General features: G+C 39.9%; 1 protein-coding gene across 4 annotated transcripts in view; it reads left to right on the top strand.

Annotated features, from left to right (window-relative positions):
* Nucleotides 1–16,790, top strand: part of SULF1 (sulfatase 1) — a 189,381-nt gene that overhangs the window by 132,243 nt on the left and 40,348 nt on the right. For all 4 annotated transcript variants that reach the window (XM_077270635.1, XM_077270633.1, XM_077270637.1 and 1 more), the window contains 5 exons: nucleotides 4,289–4,439; nucleotides 7,697–7,872; nucleotides 9,164–9,292; nucleotides 10,092–10,148; nucleotides 11,807–11,936. In XM_077270635.1, the coding sequence (XP_077126750.1) occupies nucleotides 4,289–4,439; nucleotides 7,697–7,872; nucleotides 9,164–9,292; nucleotides 10,092–10,148; nucleotides 11,807–11,936 (643 nt within the window). The remainder of the gene's footprint in view (nucleotides 1–4,288; nucleotides 4,440–7,696; nucleotides 7,873–9,163; nucleotides 9,293–10,091; nucleotides 10,149–11,806; nucleotides 11,937–16,790) is intronic.

Here is a 16,790-nt window from a genome sequence, read left to right as displayed (position 1 = left end):
GTCATTCAAAAGTACAACTCGTCCCGCAAAAAATAAGCCCTCACATGGCCAAATTGACGGAAAAATAAAAAAGTTATGGCTCTGGGAAGGAGGGGAGTGAAAAACGAAGATGGAAAAACGAAAAATCCCACGGTCATGAAGGGGTTAAAATACTTTCCACTTTTTTTCTTTTATTGTTTTCTGGTTCTTTATTCCAGTGCACTCTTTTCAGATAAAATAAAAACTCAAATGTCATTGGCTTAAAAAAAAAATAAACGGAAAGAAATAAAAATATTTTCCAAGAACATTTGTCCAAGTGATAATATACTTGGAATAATCCAGCTGGGGTGTAACTGCTTCAAGGATCCAAAAGATGTTCCCTCCAGATTGTTAAACCAGAGCTGTCTGTAGCAAGTTTATTTCCAATTTCCTTCCCTCACTTCGTTTGCATTTTTATTTATTTTTTTCTAAAAAGAGAATGTTATTCGCACAGAATTAAAAATAAATAAATAAATAAATAAGTCAAGTTAACAACATGTTTGCTAAAATTTATACAGTGTGTATATGTTTATCACACTTAAATGTTTCAGATCACCAAACAAATTTAATTAGACAGAGATAACACAAGTAACCACAAAATGTAGTTTTTAAATTTAAAGTCTTTATTATAAAGGGAAAAAGAAATACAAGCCTACAGGGCACTGTGTGAGAAAGTGATTGCCCCCTAAACCTTGGTTGGGTCACCCTTGGCAGCAACAACTGCAATCAAGCGGTTGTGATACCTGGCAATGAGTCTTTCAACAGCTCTGGAGGAATTTTGACCTTCTCATATTTGCAGAATTGTTGTAATTCAGCCAGATTGGAGTGTTTCTGAGCATGAACTGCCTTTTTAAGGTCATGCCGCAGCATCTCAATCAAATTAAGGTTAGTACTTTGACTAGGCCTCTCCAAAGTCTCAATTTTGTTTTTTTAAACCATTCAGAGGTAGACTTGCTGGTGGTTCAGCTTGAAGTCATGAACAGATGGCCAGACATTCTCCTTCAGTATTTTTTGGTAGATAGGAGAATTCATGGTTCCATTTACCACATCAAGTCTTCCAGGTCCTGAAGCGGCAAAACAGCCCCAGACCATCACACTACCACCACCATATTTTACTGTTGGTATGATGTTCCTTTTCTGAAATGCTGTGTTACTTCTATGCCAGATGTAATGGGACGTATACCTTCCAAAAAGTTCAAATTTTGTCTCGTCAGTCCAGAATATTATTCCCAAAAGTCTTGGGGATCATCAAGATGTTTTCTGGCAAAACTGAGACAAGTCTTTGTTTGTATTGCTCAGCAGTGGTTTTCAACTTCAAACTATGCCATGCAGGCCATTTTTACCCAGTCTTTTTTATGGTGGAGTTATGAACACTGACCTTAACTGAGACAAATTAGGTCTCCAGTTCTTTGGATGTTGTGTGTTGTCTTTTGTGACCTCTTGGATGAGTTGTCACTGCACTCTTGGGGTAATTCTGGTTGGCCAGCCACTCCTGGCAAGGTTCACCACTGTTCCATGTTTTTGCCATAGTGAATAATGTCTCTCACTGTGGGTTGCTTGAGTCCCAAATAGTGATGAGCGAGTGTACTCGTTGCTCGGGTTTTCCCGAGTACCCTCAGGTGACCTCTGAGTATTTGACATGTATTTATTTAGTACATGTGGGGGTTGCCTGGTTGCTAGGGAATCCCCACATGTAATCAAGCAGGCTAGTAGCTGTAAATCATTCAGCTGCCGGGGTGAAAAGTAAATCTCCGAGCAGTCATAAATACTCGGAGGTCACCCGAGCATGCTCGGGAAAACCCGAGCAACGAGTACACTCGCTCATCACTAGTCCCAAAGCTTTATAAATGGATTCATAACCTTTTCCAGACTGATAGATTTCAATTACTTTGTTTCTCATTTGTTCCAGAATTTCTTTGGATTATGGCATGATGTCTAGCTTTTGAGCACCTTTTGGTCTACCTCACTTTGTCAGGCAGGTCCTATCGAAGTGATTTCTTGATTAAGAACAGGTGTGGCAGTAATCAGGCCTGGGTGTGGCTACGGAATTTGAACTCAAATTTCCAAAATCGCGATAAACCACAAGTAATTTATGTTTTGGGGTGTGGGGTCATCACTTTTTCACACAGGGCCTTGTAGGTTTGGATTTCTTTCTCCCTTAATAATGAAGACCTTCAGTTAAAAATCAAAAAACAATAAAAAAAAAACTGCATTTTGTGTGTACTTATGTTATCTTTGACAAATATTTAAATTTAGTCTGGTATGACAAACTTGCAAAAGAATAGGAAGTGTGTGTGTAAATATATATACACACACACACACACACACACACACACACACACACACACACACACACACACACACACACACACACACATATATATATGAGAGAGCGCTTACTGCATGTGTTGGGGGACACTCACTCAGTCGCACAGGCACGTTTTTCCCACAAAAACAGTCCAGGCGGTTTATTTATGGCATCATAAACCGGGTCATGCACAGTCCATTACACTTCATAGAACACAATAGGCACCAACAAATGATATTTAGTTGCGGCTTTAACTTGGATACTTCATACACGGCTTTAACTCGCAGTTCAGACACTACACCCGCCAGCCCTCCTTGACTAGTTCCCCGGGGCGTCTTACGCCTTATCAATGTCTCTAGTCATATAGCGCACACAACATTAATTCGTAGTCTCTAAACACGCTGGACCTCACTTCGTCCAGTTACCATGGGAGACCACACAGTTCATTACTAACCCCCTGTCAGTGCGCACAGTTCCCCATACTCTGGGTTACCTTCCAGGAGCTCCTGCTCCACACGCTGACTCCTGTCAGTCCTCTCTCCCCTGGGAAACTGCCGACCTGGGATCACCATCCCAGACAATGCCTTGCTCACTAGGCCACCTGACAGTCCAGATCCTCAGACGGGCTGTAGCTCCCCCAGTGCAGTGCCATTGCAGATTCTGCATACACTCCTCCCATGTGCTCTTCAGGAATACTACTCCCAGGACTTCCAACACAGGTTGTGCTATTCAGGAATCCTACCCACAGGACTTCCAACACAGGCCACTCAGTGCGCTATTCAGGACATCCGTCCCCACCTGGGACCGTCCAACACACAAGTCTCTCAGTGCGCTTAACAGGTGTCTGATCCTACTCCTAGGATCTCCCAACACACAGGTCTTCAGATTCACAGTGCACTATTCAGTGATCTAGTCCACACTCAGGACCTCCCAACACACAAGCCGTCCAAGATCAATTTTCCCTGTATGAGTTATAAGTCACTGCAGGAGGGAGCAGCTGTGTCAGAAGCTGAAGAAGGGAATGATTTTTGCGGGGAAAAGAGCTTTCCTGTTTCTATATAGAGCAGAGAGAGAGAAGAATTAGCTGGGTAGAAAGGCAAAATGAGCAATTTTAAGTACACAATATATTGCAATTATATTGTATAGTACTAAGAGGAAACAAAATTTGATAGGAGTGCTTATTTAAGGTTGTAATGGATAGAAGCTTTGCTATTTATTTTTTCGATTGTGAAAATTACTGATGAAAAACTCTGATGGTGAAGACTGAAACACTGATGAAAATCTGATCCAAAACACTGATGTGACTCGGACAATTTGTCACATGAAATCTCGCGGACATCTGAATTGGTCCTTCAAAGGGATCGTTTACCATTTTCAAAAACCGTATTGGTACTTTCTGAGTTAATTGAGAGAAATCCCTGGGCCTAAACTAGAAAGTATTTCTCTAGAGCCGTGTTCCCTAATTCCTGTCCTCAAGAGCCACCAACAGGTCATGTTTTCGGAATTTCCTTAGTATTGACCAGATGATTGCATCACCTGGACGGACAAGAATTCCATCACCTGGGCAACACTAAAGAAATCTTGAAAACATGACCTGTTGGTGGTTCTTTAGGACTGGAGTTGGGGAACACTGCTTTAGAGCATGAATTGGCAACCTGCATCACCCCAAGCTGTCAGAACATGCTGCAAGTTATGGTTTGGCCCCTACTTTAGAAGTCCTTGTACATTCCTATATTACATCGTTTGCCCATTGATTTCAATGAGCATCATGCAAAGTTTTAAATGCCCTGGGGCAGCACTGTCAGCACATTAAAATCATGAATGGATATCTCAGCAGCAAAACTTCAAGTGATGAAATTATTTTTTATGGAAACTTTTCAACAAAAGGAATGTTAAGAGATCAACATGTTTAACGTCTTCAGAGGTTTTTATGATTGTGCATATATATATTTTACTCCTCAGAACGCCAAGCTACAATTATGCCCCAAATATGGACAAACATTGGATCATGCAGTATACAGGGGCCATGCTACCAATCCATATGGAGTTTACAAATGTGCTTCACAGGAAGAGACTGCAGACGCTTCTGTCTGTGGATGATTCAATGGAGAAGGTATTTTACCCTTTTTATTGCACTGTTTAATGTTTATGTACTTTTAGTGATATGCCACCTATAATCGTCTTTTAATGCCAGGACTGACTCCAAAGTATTGCTCTATCCTGTGGTTCTAAAATGACGCAAGATTTTGCAGCTGTTGGATTGCTTGATTTGTCTTCCCTTCCTTTTTGCCATCACTGCTTTTCTAAATAATCTCTAGTTTCCAGTGTTGCCTCCCTCCACTAGCCTACCTATGCCTGATATTACAATTTCCTTGAGTGGTTCAACCAGAACTACCAAGCATCACGCTCACTCTCTTGGGGTTATATTTGACACAGAACCTTCCTGCAGTCCCTATATCCAATCACTCACTCATGTCACCTACACCTTAAAAACATCTCCAGAATCTGACCTTTTCTCACCTTAGAAACTGCAAAAACTCTTAACCCATGTGCACACGTTCAGGATTTTTCGCGTTTTTTTTTGCGTTTTTTTCGCGTTTTTTTTCGCTATAAAAACGTGATAAAAACGCGAAAAAAACGCTAACATATGCCTCCCATTATTTACAGTGTATTCCGCATTTTTTGTGCAAATGTTGCTATTTTTTTCCGCGAAAAAATCGCATCGCGGAAAAAAAAGCAACATGTTCATTAAAAATGCAGAATTGCGGGGATTCCGCACACCTAGGAGTCCATTGATCTGCTTACTTCCCGCACGGGGCTGTGCACACCATGCGGGAAGTAAGCAGATTATGTGCGGTTGGTACCCAGGGTGGAGGAGAGGAGACTCTCCTCCACGGACTGGGCACCATATAATTGGTCAAAAATAAAAGAATTAAAATAAAAAATAGTCCTATACTCACCCTCGATGTCTTCCCGCCTCACCGCTGCATGCTGCCGCTTCGGTTCCTATAGCTGCTGTGCGGTGAAGGACCTGTGATAATGTCACTGTCTTGTGATTGGTCGTGAGCGGTCATGTGACCGCTCACGTGACCGCTCACATGACCGCTCACATGACCGCGACGTCATGGAAGGTCCTGCGCGCACAGCAGCTATAGGAAGAGGAACGGACGCCGCTGAGGAGATGTCTGGGTGAGTATAAGCATTTTTTTTATTTTTTTTATTATTTTTAAACATTCTATCTTTTACTATAGATGCTGCATAATCTGCATCTATAGTAAAAAGTTGGTCACACTTGTCAAACAGTATGTTTGACAAGTGTGACCAACCTGTCAGTCAGTTTTCCAAGCGATGCTACAGATCGCTTGGAAAACTTTAGCATTCTGCAAGCTAATTACGCTTGCAGAATGCTAAAAAAAAAAACGCAAAAAAAACGCAAAAAAAAAAATGCGGATTTCTTGCAGAAAATTTCCGGTTTTCTTCAGGAAATTTCTGCGAGAAATCCGGACGTGTGCACATACCCTTACTGTTACACTTTTTTTTGTATTCTTATCTGAACTACTTTAACTTTACACTAATCAGTCTTCCTCTTACTAAACTTTCTTCTCTCCAATCCATCCTGAATGTGTCAGCCAGGGTCGTATTTCTGTCCTGCCATTACACTGATGCCTCCACCTTTTTCCACTCATTGCACTGGTTACCCATTGGCTACAGAGTAGAATATAAACTTCTCTCTCTCATCCACAAAGCTCTCCACAGTTCTGCACCACCATACAGCTCCTTCATTATTTCTGTCTATCACCATACCCATGCTTTCTGTTCTGCAACTGATCGAAGACCAATATCCTCAATAATCCGAACCTCCCACTTCTCTTGTGCTATGCCAGTTTTCTGGTATGCACTACCCTAGACAATCTGATTTTAATTCCTTTCCCCCACACTTTTTAGTGTGATCTAAAAACACATCTCTTTAGACAGTCCTATCCCCTCACTTCACTAATCTAACTCTTCCCTGTTTTTAAACTCGTAAAGAATCTAGTCCGTCCTATTCATCTGTCTCCACATATTCCATGCCCAACAGCACTTGGTAACTGCACTTAGACAGATCCTGGCTGATGATCGGATCATGCAGCTTTATTTTAAAACGTCTATTTATTATAACGACCGCTGAACCATACATGACAAGAATGTTCTACCTATTGTGTTCATTCTGTTTTCTATTTCCTTCACGCATGGATGGCCACAGACCTAATGTAAAAAAAGTGTTTTGTTTTTTTTAAACAAAGTCTATCTAGACATATAGTGACGAAGCATAATAACTTTGATTTGGTCATAGTCACACCACTGGAACAAATCAATATAGAATCACTAAATAGAAAAAAGACCATGAATGCTAAAGAATCATTTTGGATATTTAAATTGCAAATTTTTTTTCTGGATGGTCTGAATGACAAACTGGAACAAGTTTGATTATCAACGTTACAAATAAGTTGTCATGGCTCTCTGTATTTTTAATGTGTATATGTATGTATGTATGTTTAATGTGTGTATGTATGTATGTATGTATGTGTGTGTAAAATATATTATACAAATCTGTATGTATATATTTTAGAGTACTTGTCATGTATCTTGTTCAGTCCTATTTGTATACACTACACTGTTCAGGTACAAACAAAAAAATTATATAGGAAAATACCTAGTAAATTATAAGATTAAAAGTTAAATAATCTTACTAGCAAAGAACAGATATATGCATATTACATGTACATGTCTTTTTTCCCCCATTATATTGTATCTTATTTTTGAGAGAAATTAGGAAAAAAAAGGAGAGAAGAAAAATTATAAAAAAAATTTTAAGCACAAAAGTGTATTTATTGTGATACATTTTAGTTTGCAAATGGGATTTCAATTAGATCGACCTGTTTCTTACAAATGGGTTCATTAGAATGAACCACTCCTCCCTTTCCTTTCTCACGTTGGGAAAGGGCTATATGAGAAGGGTCAAACTCATTTTCTCCATACAGGTGAAGAAGGCTGCAAACAGCCGAAACACTTTGTGTGTATATAGCTTTTATTTGTTTATCAGTCAGAATAAAATTTTACGTACAAGCAACCTGACATTTCTGCACCTTGATTTCTCGCTGCCATTCCCTGGTCCTCCTGTCTGTCATTTCCTTATAGATTGTAAGTGGTGAGCAGAGCCTTCGCTCCTCCTCTAACTGTTGAACTATGTATTACTCGGTAATGTGTTTATTCCTGTACATGTACCTGCTTAATTGTAAAGTGCAGCACAATATGTTGCCACTATAGAAATAAAATTAGTATTAGTTTGGGTTCTTGATGTAACATCTGATGATCCTTTTTTCTTTTTAGCTGTATAATATGCTGGTTGAAACTGGAGAACTTGACAACACTTATATAATTTACACGGCTGACCATGGCTACCACATAGGACAGTTTGGTCTTGTTAAAGGAAAGTCCATGCCATACGACTTTGACATTCGAGTCCCTTTCTTTATTCGTGGTCCAAACGTGGAGCCAAGATCAATGTAGGTTTTTTTTTTTTGTTTTTTTTTCTGGTTTACAGCTAATATATCATATTTTCAGATAAATGGCTGTCTCCTTCAGACACCCAGTCCTAGACTTCATCAGCGTCAAACTACTTAATTAATTTGTGTAGACAAAGAAATTAATTTTATTTTGATTTTTTTTTTTTTAACTTGGTGAAATGCAGCAAGTATAACTATCGAGCCCTGGGGGTCGGCAGTGTGCTCTCGACAGACATAGCTGTATACCATAGGAGGGATATATATTATATCAATGGGGTCTAGATAAATAACTATGGATGTGTTCCAGAGACGTAGCAATTGATTGTAACCAAACTCTCAGTGGCCAACACATGGTCCTAATGATCAGTTTACTGATTGCTCTGTTTGTTTGTTTTTCAGTCTCTGAATGAGACAAAACATTACTAATTGTGTATAATTTGCTGTCTTGGAAACTAATTCAGTATGTGAACATCTACAAATACTTCTAATATAAGAGGGGCTGTGCTGCCTTAAATTTTTTACATTGCTGTATTTGTAGGCCAGCCACAACCATTTTACGGGGACCATACATATTAAATAGGAGGAGGTTGATGGTTGAACAACTGCTGAACAAACAATCATCTGGTGACCGATCATTTTGCTGAGGCAGCTGTACCCATTTTAGTTCATATTAACTGTTCCACTCTTTCAATGTGGTCATATATTTTAAATGACACTGGCCAAACGATCAATCTTTCTGGAAAGGAGGATCGTTCGTGTACTAGCAGCTATTGGTCAAAAATGTTAAACTGCAATTTCTTTCCAAACAGTGAAAGTCTATTGTAAGTTAAGTAATATGATTCTATGTTAAATTCCACTCAAAGATGATAGTTTTGGTTGAAATCTTCCTTTATTACTCAATTTTGAAGTGGCCACCTGTATTGAGAACTGCCCAAAGTAAAATGTCCATTGTGTGCCACCTTCTAGATCCTTTGTCTCGGGTTTTTTTTTTAAATTATATGCTTTCCTTCAACATAGGGTATAGAAGTACACAAGTTATTGCCCCCCGTTTCCATTCTTATTCCACTCTTGACCTTGTTAACTTATACAATGACTCCACACTGCTAGACCATTTGTAATACATCTTCTCCTTATAGGTCGAGGAAATTTTATAGAATGACCATAGATCTGTACTTATAATATTATTTTAATTATATACCTTGTAATATAAAGTGTTATCAAGATTTGGCTGTATTATCATCCTGGCTATTGAACAATTTATAGATGACTTTATTGTCTTTCTATTTTGCAGTGTTCCTCACATTGTCCTGAACTTGGATATTGCCCCCACTATTCTGGATATTGCAGGATTGGACACTCCTCCTGACATGGATGGGAAGTCTGTCCTTAACTTGATGGATATAGAGAGACCAGGAAACAGGCAGGTGTTTCTTATACATTATGTTTAATGTGTCTCTATAATTAGTAGCTCATTAGGTTAAACAAATTAGATAAAGGCATCCAAAAAATTTGGTCAGAGGTGTGACTTCTGGGCCCTAATGTAAAACCTGTAGGAGAGTCCCAGATTACTAAGTGCTATTTTTAATACTAAAAGAGAAAATTTTCAGTGAGCTCACCATCCTCATCTCACTCCAGGAGTCCGTCTGTCAGCCAGGGTCGTGGCTCGGCAGCCACAGCAACGAAATCCAGAAAAATGTGTATGACCCGGGGATGAAGAATCCACTGCACCTTCCGAGGTCTTGTATTATAAAACTTCAGTTTTATTGAAGAATAGTTAAAAAATATAAAAGGGCATAATTAATGCAGTCAGATCAGCCAGTGGTCATCTAGAACCAACATGTTTCGGCCTTTGACATGGCCTTAATCATGGTTAAGGCCTTTATAATACAAGACCTCTGAAGGTACAGCGGATTCTCCATCGCCGGGTCATACATTTTTCTATTTTTAATACTGGTGTAGCGGTTAAAGCTGTTAGCCCCCCTGCCCAGGGACAGCTCTCTTGGCCCCCCTGCCCAGGGACAGCTCTCTTGGCCCCCCTGCCCAGGGACAGCTCTTGGCCCCCCTGCCCAGGGACCGTTCTTTTCTTGTAGACCCGTTCAAATGTCATGTGTTCTGTTTTTTGTTTTGTTTTTTTAAACCTTTCATTTTTATGCTACATACAGTCTATAGACATTATGGACAACTTGTTCTTATTTCTACTATCCTGTCTTTATTTTCAGACTTCGGACAAGTAAAAAACCCAAGATCTGGAGAGATACATTCCTAGTGGAAAGAGGGTAAGAATGTATTTATTTTTTTCTGCAATGACTGAATTCATCTAACATGTCTGAGAAATATAAACATGTCATGGAGTAATAGTACATTTGGCACAAGGTCAGTCTGTAGCATCCATCCTCATTTTTCTTTGCGGTCTGTGCATCGTAGGAGCTATAGGCCTGCATATCTCATTCCAGCTATGCGTAAACCACATATTAAGCTGGCAATCGTACAAATAGTAATGTAAAGAATTATTTGAAAGTAACAAAGGTACTTAAAGGTGTCCGGTCCACATAACACGTTTATACATTTACTATGGCATATTTAACAAAAGAAAAGTAGTCCCTTAACCTGTAGAGCTGTAAACATGTTTAGGCTGTTTCTCAGTGGAGGACTTGAGCTGTTGAATAATATTGGTTACATTTTCTGTCTATGGAACTGCTGGAGATAGACTCACTATGCTTCGATCCTCAAGGACACTGTTCTCTCCTGGTTCTCATACCTCTCTGACCGCTCCTTCATTGTATATTTTGCTGGCTCCTCTTCATCTTACTATCAGGGAAGGATCCGTAAGGATCAGTCCTTGGCCTCCTCCTTTTCACCTTATACATTGCCTCTATTGGACAAACAGTCAGTAGATTCCGTTTTCAGCACATCTCTATGCTGACACCCAATTATACACATCGCCTCCTGACATTGCCCCTGCTTTACTACAAAATACCAGTGATTGTCTAACATTATGTCCTCCCTCTATCTAAAACTGAATCTGTCAAAAACTGATCTCCTTGTGTTTTTTCCCTATACTCACCTACCGATGTCCGATATTGCCATTTCTGTGTATGGCTCTAACATTATTCCCCAGCAACATGCTCGCTGTCTTGGGGTGACATTTGACTCAGAACTTTCCTTCACTCCCCACAGCCAATTGCTCGCTCGCTCACGTCATCTTCACCTCAAAAACATCTATAGAGTTTGACTTTTTCTTGTCTTTGACTCGGCAAAAACTCCTACTGTTGCTCTTATTCACTTTTGTATGGACTACTGCAACTCTTTACTATTCGGTCTCATTCTTATTAAACTCTCCCCTCTCCAATCTGTCCTGAATGCAGCAGCCACAATTCTATTCCTTTTCAACTGCTACAAAGATGCCTCTACCCTGTGCCAGTCATTGCACTGGTTGCCCATCTGCTAAACTTATTACTCTCATCCACAAAGCGCTCCACGGTTCTGGACCGCCCTACTTCTCCTCCATCATCTGTCTATCATCCTACCCGTGCCCTCCGTTCCGCTAATTAAAGACTAAAATCCTCAATAATCCAAAAATCTCACTCCCGTACTGCACTACTAAGAAATGTGATGAATTCCCAATAGCCACAGTTTTAAGCGTGGACTAAAAACACATTTCTTTAAACTGGCCTATTACCTCACTTCACTTATCTAATGATCTTGTTTTGCCCATACAAAATGATAAGGCATATGTACAATGATTGTATATTGGGAGAATCCATTTAATATTCAGATACCGACACCCTGTATGCCATCACACAGAACGATACATGTTGTAATATCGAAGTCATACAGGGATACAGTATAGGCCCATCGATATTGATGCTGTATTCCGGATCATATCAGTGCCCTCAATCACTCTTATATATTTTGTTTCCTCATTTCTTAACAGAAAGTTTATCAGAAAGAAAGAGGAACCAAACAAAACTACTCCCCAGTCCAATCATTTGCCAAAATATGAGCGGGTAAAGGAGCTGTGCCAACAGGCTCGGTACCAGACAGCTTGTGAACAGCCTGGCCAGGTAAGAACATTTTTCATTCTCCCTCCCTTTAGTTGATGGCAGTCATGGCAATTGAGTTAGTTGGAGTGTGTGAAAAGAAAATACTAATAAAAAAAAAAATATATATATATCATACACAGTATTCATGGTTTCCTTCATACATTTTAGCTTAATGACCTTCCTATGAGTCGAACCCTTGTTGTAACTGTGCCCCAGCACTGACTGATAGCTGGTTCTGTACTGATGCCCTGCTGAGCTGGGTGTCAGTCAGTGCCGGGCGTAGTTTCAGCCGCTGATCAATGTATACTAATTGGTGACTGAAGCTGCGCTGATCGCACTTCTATGACTGAAAGCCCGAAGCTGCTGGGAGGATTAAAGATCATTTCCACTCCATAGCCAGAGGTTCAGTTCAGTGGCCGGGCAGCTTTAGAATGCTATTAGCCTGCAGATTAATCCCATATATGCATGTTAAGGGATTTTCTACATGGCCATATTTTTGGTCAAAGTTCGATCCGACAAAATATCGGATAGCACTCGGACTAATGTTTATTATGGAGCTGTGCATATCTTATTTTTTCCTTGGACCGAGCCAACCCAAGAAAAAAAGAAATTGCTGAATGCTCGAGTTTGACCTCATATTTGGATAGCAAGTCAATGACTCTGTGGGAATAATTGGACTGCATTTGGATGACATCTGAGTGTGGTCAGATTTCCACAGACTAACAGAATGGAGAGGATGGAGAATTGGTCTTCTCAGTCTTCTCCTTATCCGAGAAAATGGGATCACACTGATTAGAGTTTGATCAGAGTGTGATTCGAGAGAATCAGGTCGATTATGCAAAAGAGAGAATGCATGGTTATGTGACCCTAACCTCAGTGTTTTTTCCCTTTAAACAAACTGATGAAAAGTCATTCATCTGGCAGACTGTTGAATTCTTTAATTTCACTTGCGTTTGCAGTACAGATATTAAATGTTGCAGAAGTTATAATAAGTATCATCATTGCAAAGCTTAATTAAAAAGGTCAGAAAAAAAATACTGCTAAGCAAGGAGAGGCCATACTACACCCTATACTACAGTTTTTATCAACTTGTCAAGTGCACATTACTTGCCCGTTAAGACAAACAGATGCAAAAGAATAAACTCGCCAAACAATGGCTGTGGTTGCAGATGCAAATAATTATTTATAGCATAAGCCTAGATACTGTAGAGTTCGCCCAATCCGTTCCTCAGGAACCTATAAAAATGCAGCCTCATTTACTTTTTTTATAGGTCCTGAACACGTACCGCATTTTTCGAATTATTTATAGTATAAATTATAGTTTTAGTGGTTTTCTCTTCCAATAGTAGAGGTCTGTAGAAACAACATGGAGAAATAATGAACAAATAAAGACATTTCTTGCTACTCATTTAGGCTATGTGCACACGTTGCGGAATGGGGTGCAGATTTTCTGCGGATTTTGTGCGGTTTTTATGCGGAATTGATGCGGATTTTGTGCAGATTTTCTGCGGTTTTTACCACTGCGGATTTCTATAATGGAAAGGTGCAGAAATGCTGCAGATCCGCACAAAAGAAGTGACATGCACTTGTTTTAAATTCGCAGTGTTTCCGCGTGGATTTTTCTGCACCATCTGCACAGCTTTTTTTTTTTTTCACATTGATTTACATTGTACTGTAAATCGCAGTGCGGATCTGCAGCATTTCTGTACGGAAAGATCCGCTGCGGATCCGCAGTAAATCCGCATCGTGTGCACATAGCCTAAGTGTTAGTGTGCAAATAAACCATCTGGATTACAGAAGCAGCTCTTGTCTGTAGAGGACCATGTGAACCAGTGTTTAACCCCCATGAAACGCGGCTCCTGTGCCGGAACATCTTGCGACATGATCCTTAGATTACCGTACTTCTTTCTGTTCTTTAAAACTTGCTTGATGATAATTTTCTATATAAGACTTCTCACGCTTGTTCTTTTGATCTGGGAACTATCTGTATTGGGAAATGTTACCTCGAGTGAATGCTGCTTACTTATTGAAAAGAATTGCTAACAGAGGCGTCTAATTTCAGATTGCTGTGTTTTCTGACATATACCATTATTAATATGTCTAACTTATCCTTGTTCTTATAAATTCCTGTGCAGATTAACATAGGATTGCATTCCAATGGCCAATCGTAAGCTTATTGCTGAGCCCAAATCTCCCAGGAAAGAATTTCCTACTTGCCACACAAATGATTAGTTGTTAATCTCTGTAAAAGTGCACACCAAGCAATTTCTTCATAAACCATTTCCTCTGAGGATTGTTGCTCCCTCCACCTGCTGACTGAGTCTTACTGTATAAGCACCGGTGCATTATACAAGATACCTGCACAATGAGGTTAACAGCTGCCGACCGTTGTCATTAAGGGACCTTATAAGCTCCATAAAAAGGTGGAGCTCAGGAAAAAGTAAATATCGCCCCCGACGGGCAAAAGTACAGTGGGCGTCAGCAGTGTTTTGTAGCTAACATCATGCTGCATCAATCACGATTGGTTTTAGCATCGATAAAGGCCATTTACCCTCTAGATTCCACTGTCTACTGCACCGGCGTCACGCTGGAGGTTGACCTACAAATAGTTAATCCTATCGGCACCCTGCAATTGTAGTGAATGACATCAGGATCTGCGGGACTGTAAGGTTCTCCCACAAGCCAGGTCTAATGGGCTGAAGCGGTGTAAGACTGACCTGTCTCATGCACTGCACTAAAGAAGTATTGACGTGTATGAGACCAGAGATCAAAGGGAAAAAAAACATTTAAGTCTCAAAATGGGACTAAGTTAAAACGTAAAAAGAAAAAAAAAAACAGCAAATTTCTGGAAATGTAATGAAAAACACACAAAAAAGAACACAACTGTTTAGCCGCTAAAAAAGCAGCTCTTGTTAAAAAACAAGAATAAACCAAAACAAATACACATAAATGGCATCTCTGCGTTCAGAACAACTCAAACTATAAAACTGTCTCATTTATCCCATGTGAACATCATAAAAAAATTGAAATGCCAACATTTTCTCTTTAATTATACTGTTGACATTTTGTTTTTTATTCCATTTTTTATGTATCACTGAAAACGTCAACTCCCACAAAAAAACAAGCCCTCCTACAGTTCTGTCGGCAGAAAAATTACAAAGTTACAGCTCTAAGAATATTAGACTAGTAGTATTTTTTGTAAAATATTCATTTTAGTGTGGTAAACGATGTAAACCTAGTATCGCTGTAATCAAACATTCCTAAAGCAGAAATCTGGCTTATCACTTTTACCGCACAGTGAATTGCATAAAAATGAAATAAAAACAATCCTTGAATTGCTGGGTTCTATTCATTATGATCTTATTCAGATTTTTTTTGAATGCAGAATAAATGAACTCAGCAGAAAATAGGCATTGTACAGGTAGGATTTCCCCAAAGATGAATACTGCCAGAAAAGGAAACCTCTGCGCTCACATAGAATTTAAATGTCTGTCTAGCCCTTTAAAAGATAAGCAAATTGATCATCTTATGACCCTAAAGCAAAGCTCAATGATTGAGCAATCTCACTTTTAAGTTTTGTACATATGCGTCTGTAAGGGCATTGGGGCATGATGGACTTGCAGCTCCTCAGCCTCGCCCTGCAGTCCTTTGTCACTTTGTCATGTATGAGAGCCAGTGACCTGTCAATCAACCAGAGCCGAGTGGCGCTAGGCAGAGAATACAGCGTGAGGCTGAGGAGCTGTAAGTGTATCGTTACTGCCTAATTTACAGACACGTGTATATACAGAACTTCAAAAAGGATAGTGTGCTGCTGGAGTATCACTTTTGGGTGATAAAATATCAACATTATTATCTTTTAAAGGGCAATACATAGAAATGATTTGGGGGCATAAAAGTTTCTGACCTGTTCTCTTAAAGGCAGATGCACTATAGAAATAACACAATGATCTAACAGATCAAGGATGATGACTGGGCAACACAAAATACCCCTTCAAAACTTCCCAGGATACATTTTCTTTTTTGCCTTTGGGTCAGTTCTGTAGGCAATTGTTGTGCCCCCTACATAACATGAAGGTTTCAATACTATTGGAGGGAGGGAGGTGATGGATCTATTATTGTAAAGGTTATTATTATTATTTATTTATATAGCACCATTGAATCCATGGTGCTGTACATGAAAATGGGTTACATACAAATTACAGATATCACTTACAGTAAGCAAACTAACAATTACAGACTGATACAGAGGGGAGAGGACCCTGCCCTTGCGGGCTTACATTCTACAGGATTATGGGGAAGGAGACAATAGGCTGAGGGTTGCAGGAGCTCCGGTGTTGGTGAGTCGGTAGCTTTAGTAGTGGTGAGGAGGCAGCGGGGTCAGTGCAGGCTGTAGGCTTTCCTGAAGAGATGGGTTTTCAGGTTCCGTCTGAAGGATCCGAATGTGGTTGATAGTCGGACGTGTTGGGGAAAAGAATTCCAAAGGATGGGGGATATTCGGGAGAAGTCTTGGAGGTGATTGGATGAGGAGCGAATAAGTGTGGAGGAGAGAAGGAGGTCTTGGGAGAACCGGAGATTACATGAGGGAAGATATCGGGAGATTAGTTCAGAGAGATATGGAGGAGACAGGTTATGGATGGCTTTGTAGGTCAGTATTAGTAATTTGAACTGATTGTGCCCTCTTTTTAAGTTGAATGGTACATCCAGTGTGCATTGGCTTTTTACTGTGGGCCTGGGATGTACCAGAAGGGACACCGCACCGTACATTGTGTAATGGCCACAAATGGTGCTGCTAGCTCTTTCCCTTCTAGTACAAGAAAAAGGAAGACTTCTTGCAGCATCGGTCACAGCCATTATACAATGTGCAGCGTTCTGCCA

The sequence above is a fragment of the Ranitomeya variabilis genome, chromosome 6, assembly GCF_051348905.1.
Source record: "Ranitomeya variabilis isolate aRanVar5 chromosome 6, aRanVar5.hap1, whole genome shotgun sequence".
Taxonomy (NCBI): domain Eukaryota; kingdom Metazoa; phylum Chordata; class Amphibia; order Anura; family Dendrobatidae; genus Ranitomeya; species Ranitomeya variabilis.
This window is presented reverse-complemented; position numbering and strand designations above follow the sequence as displayed.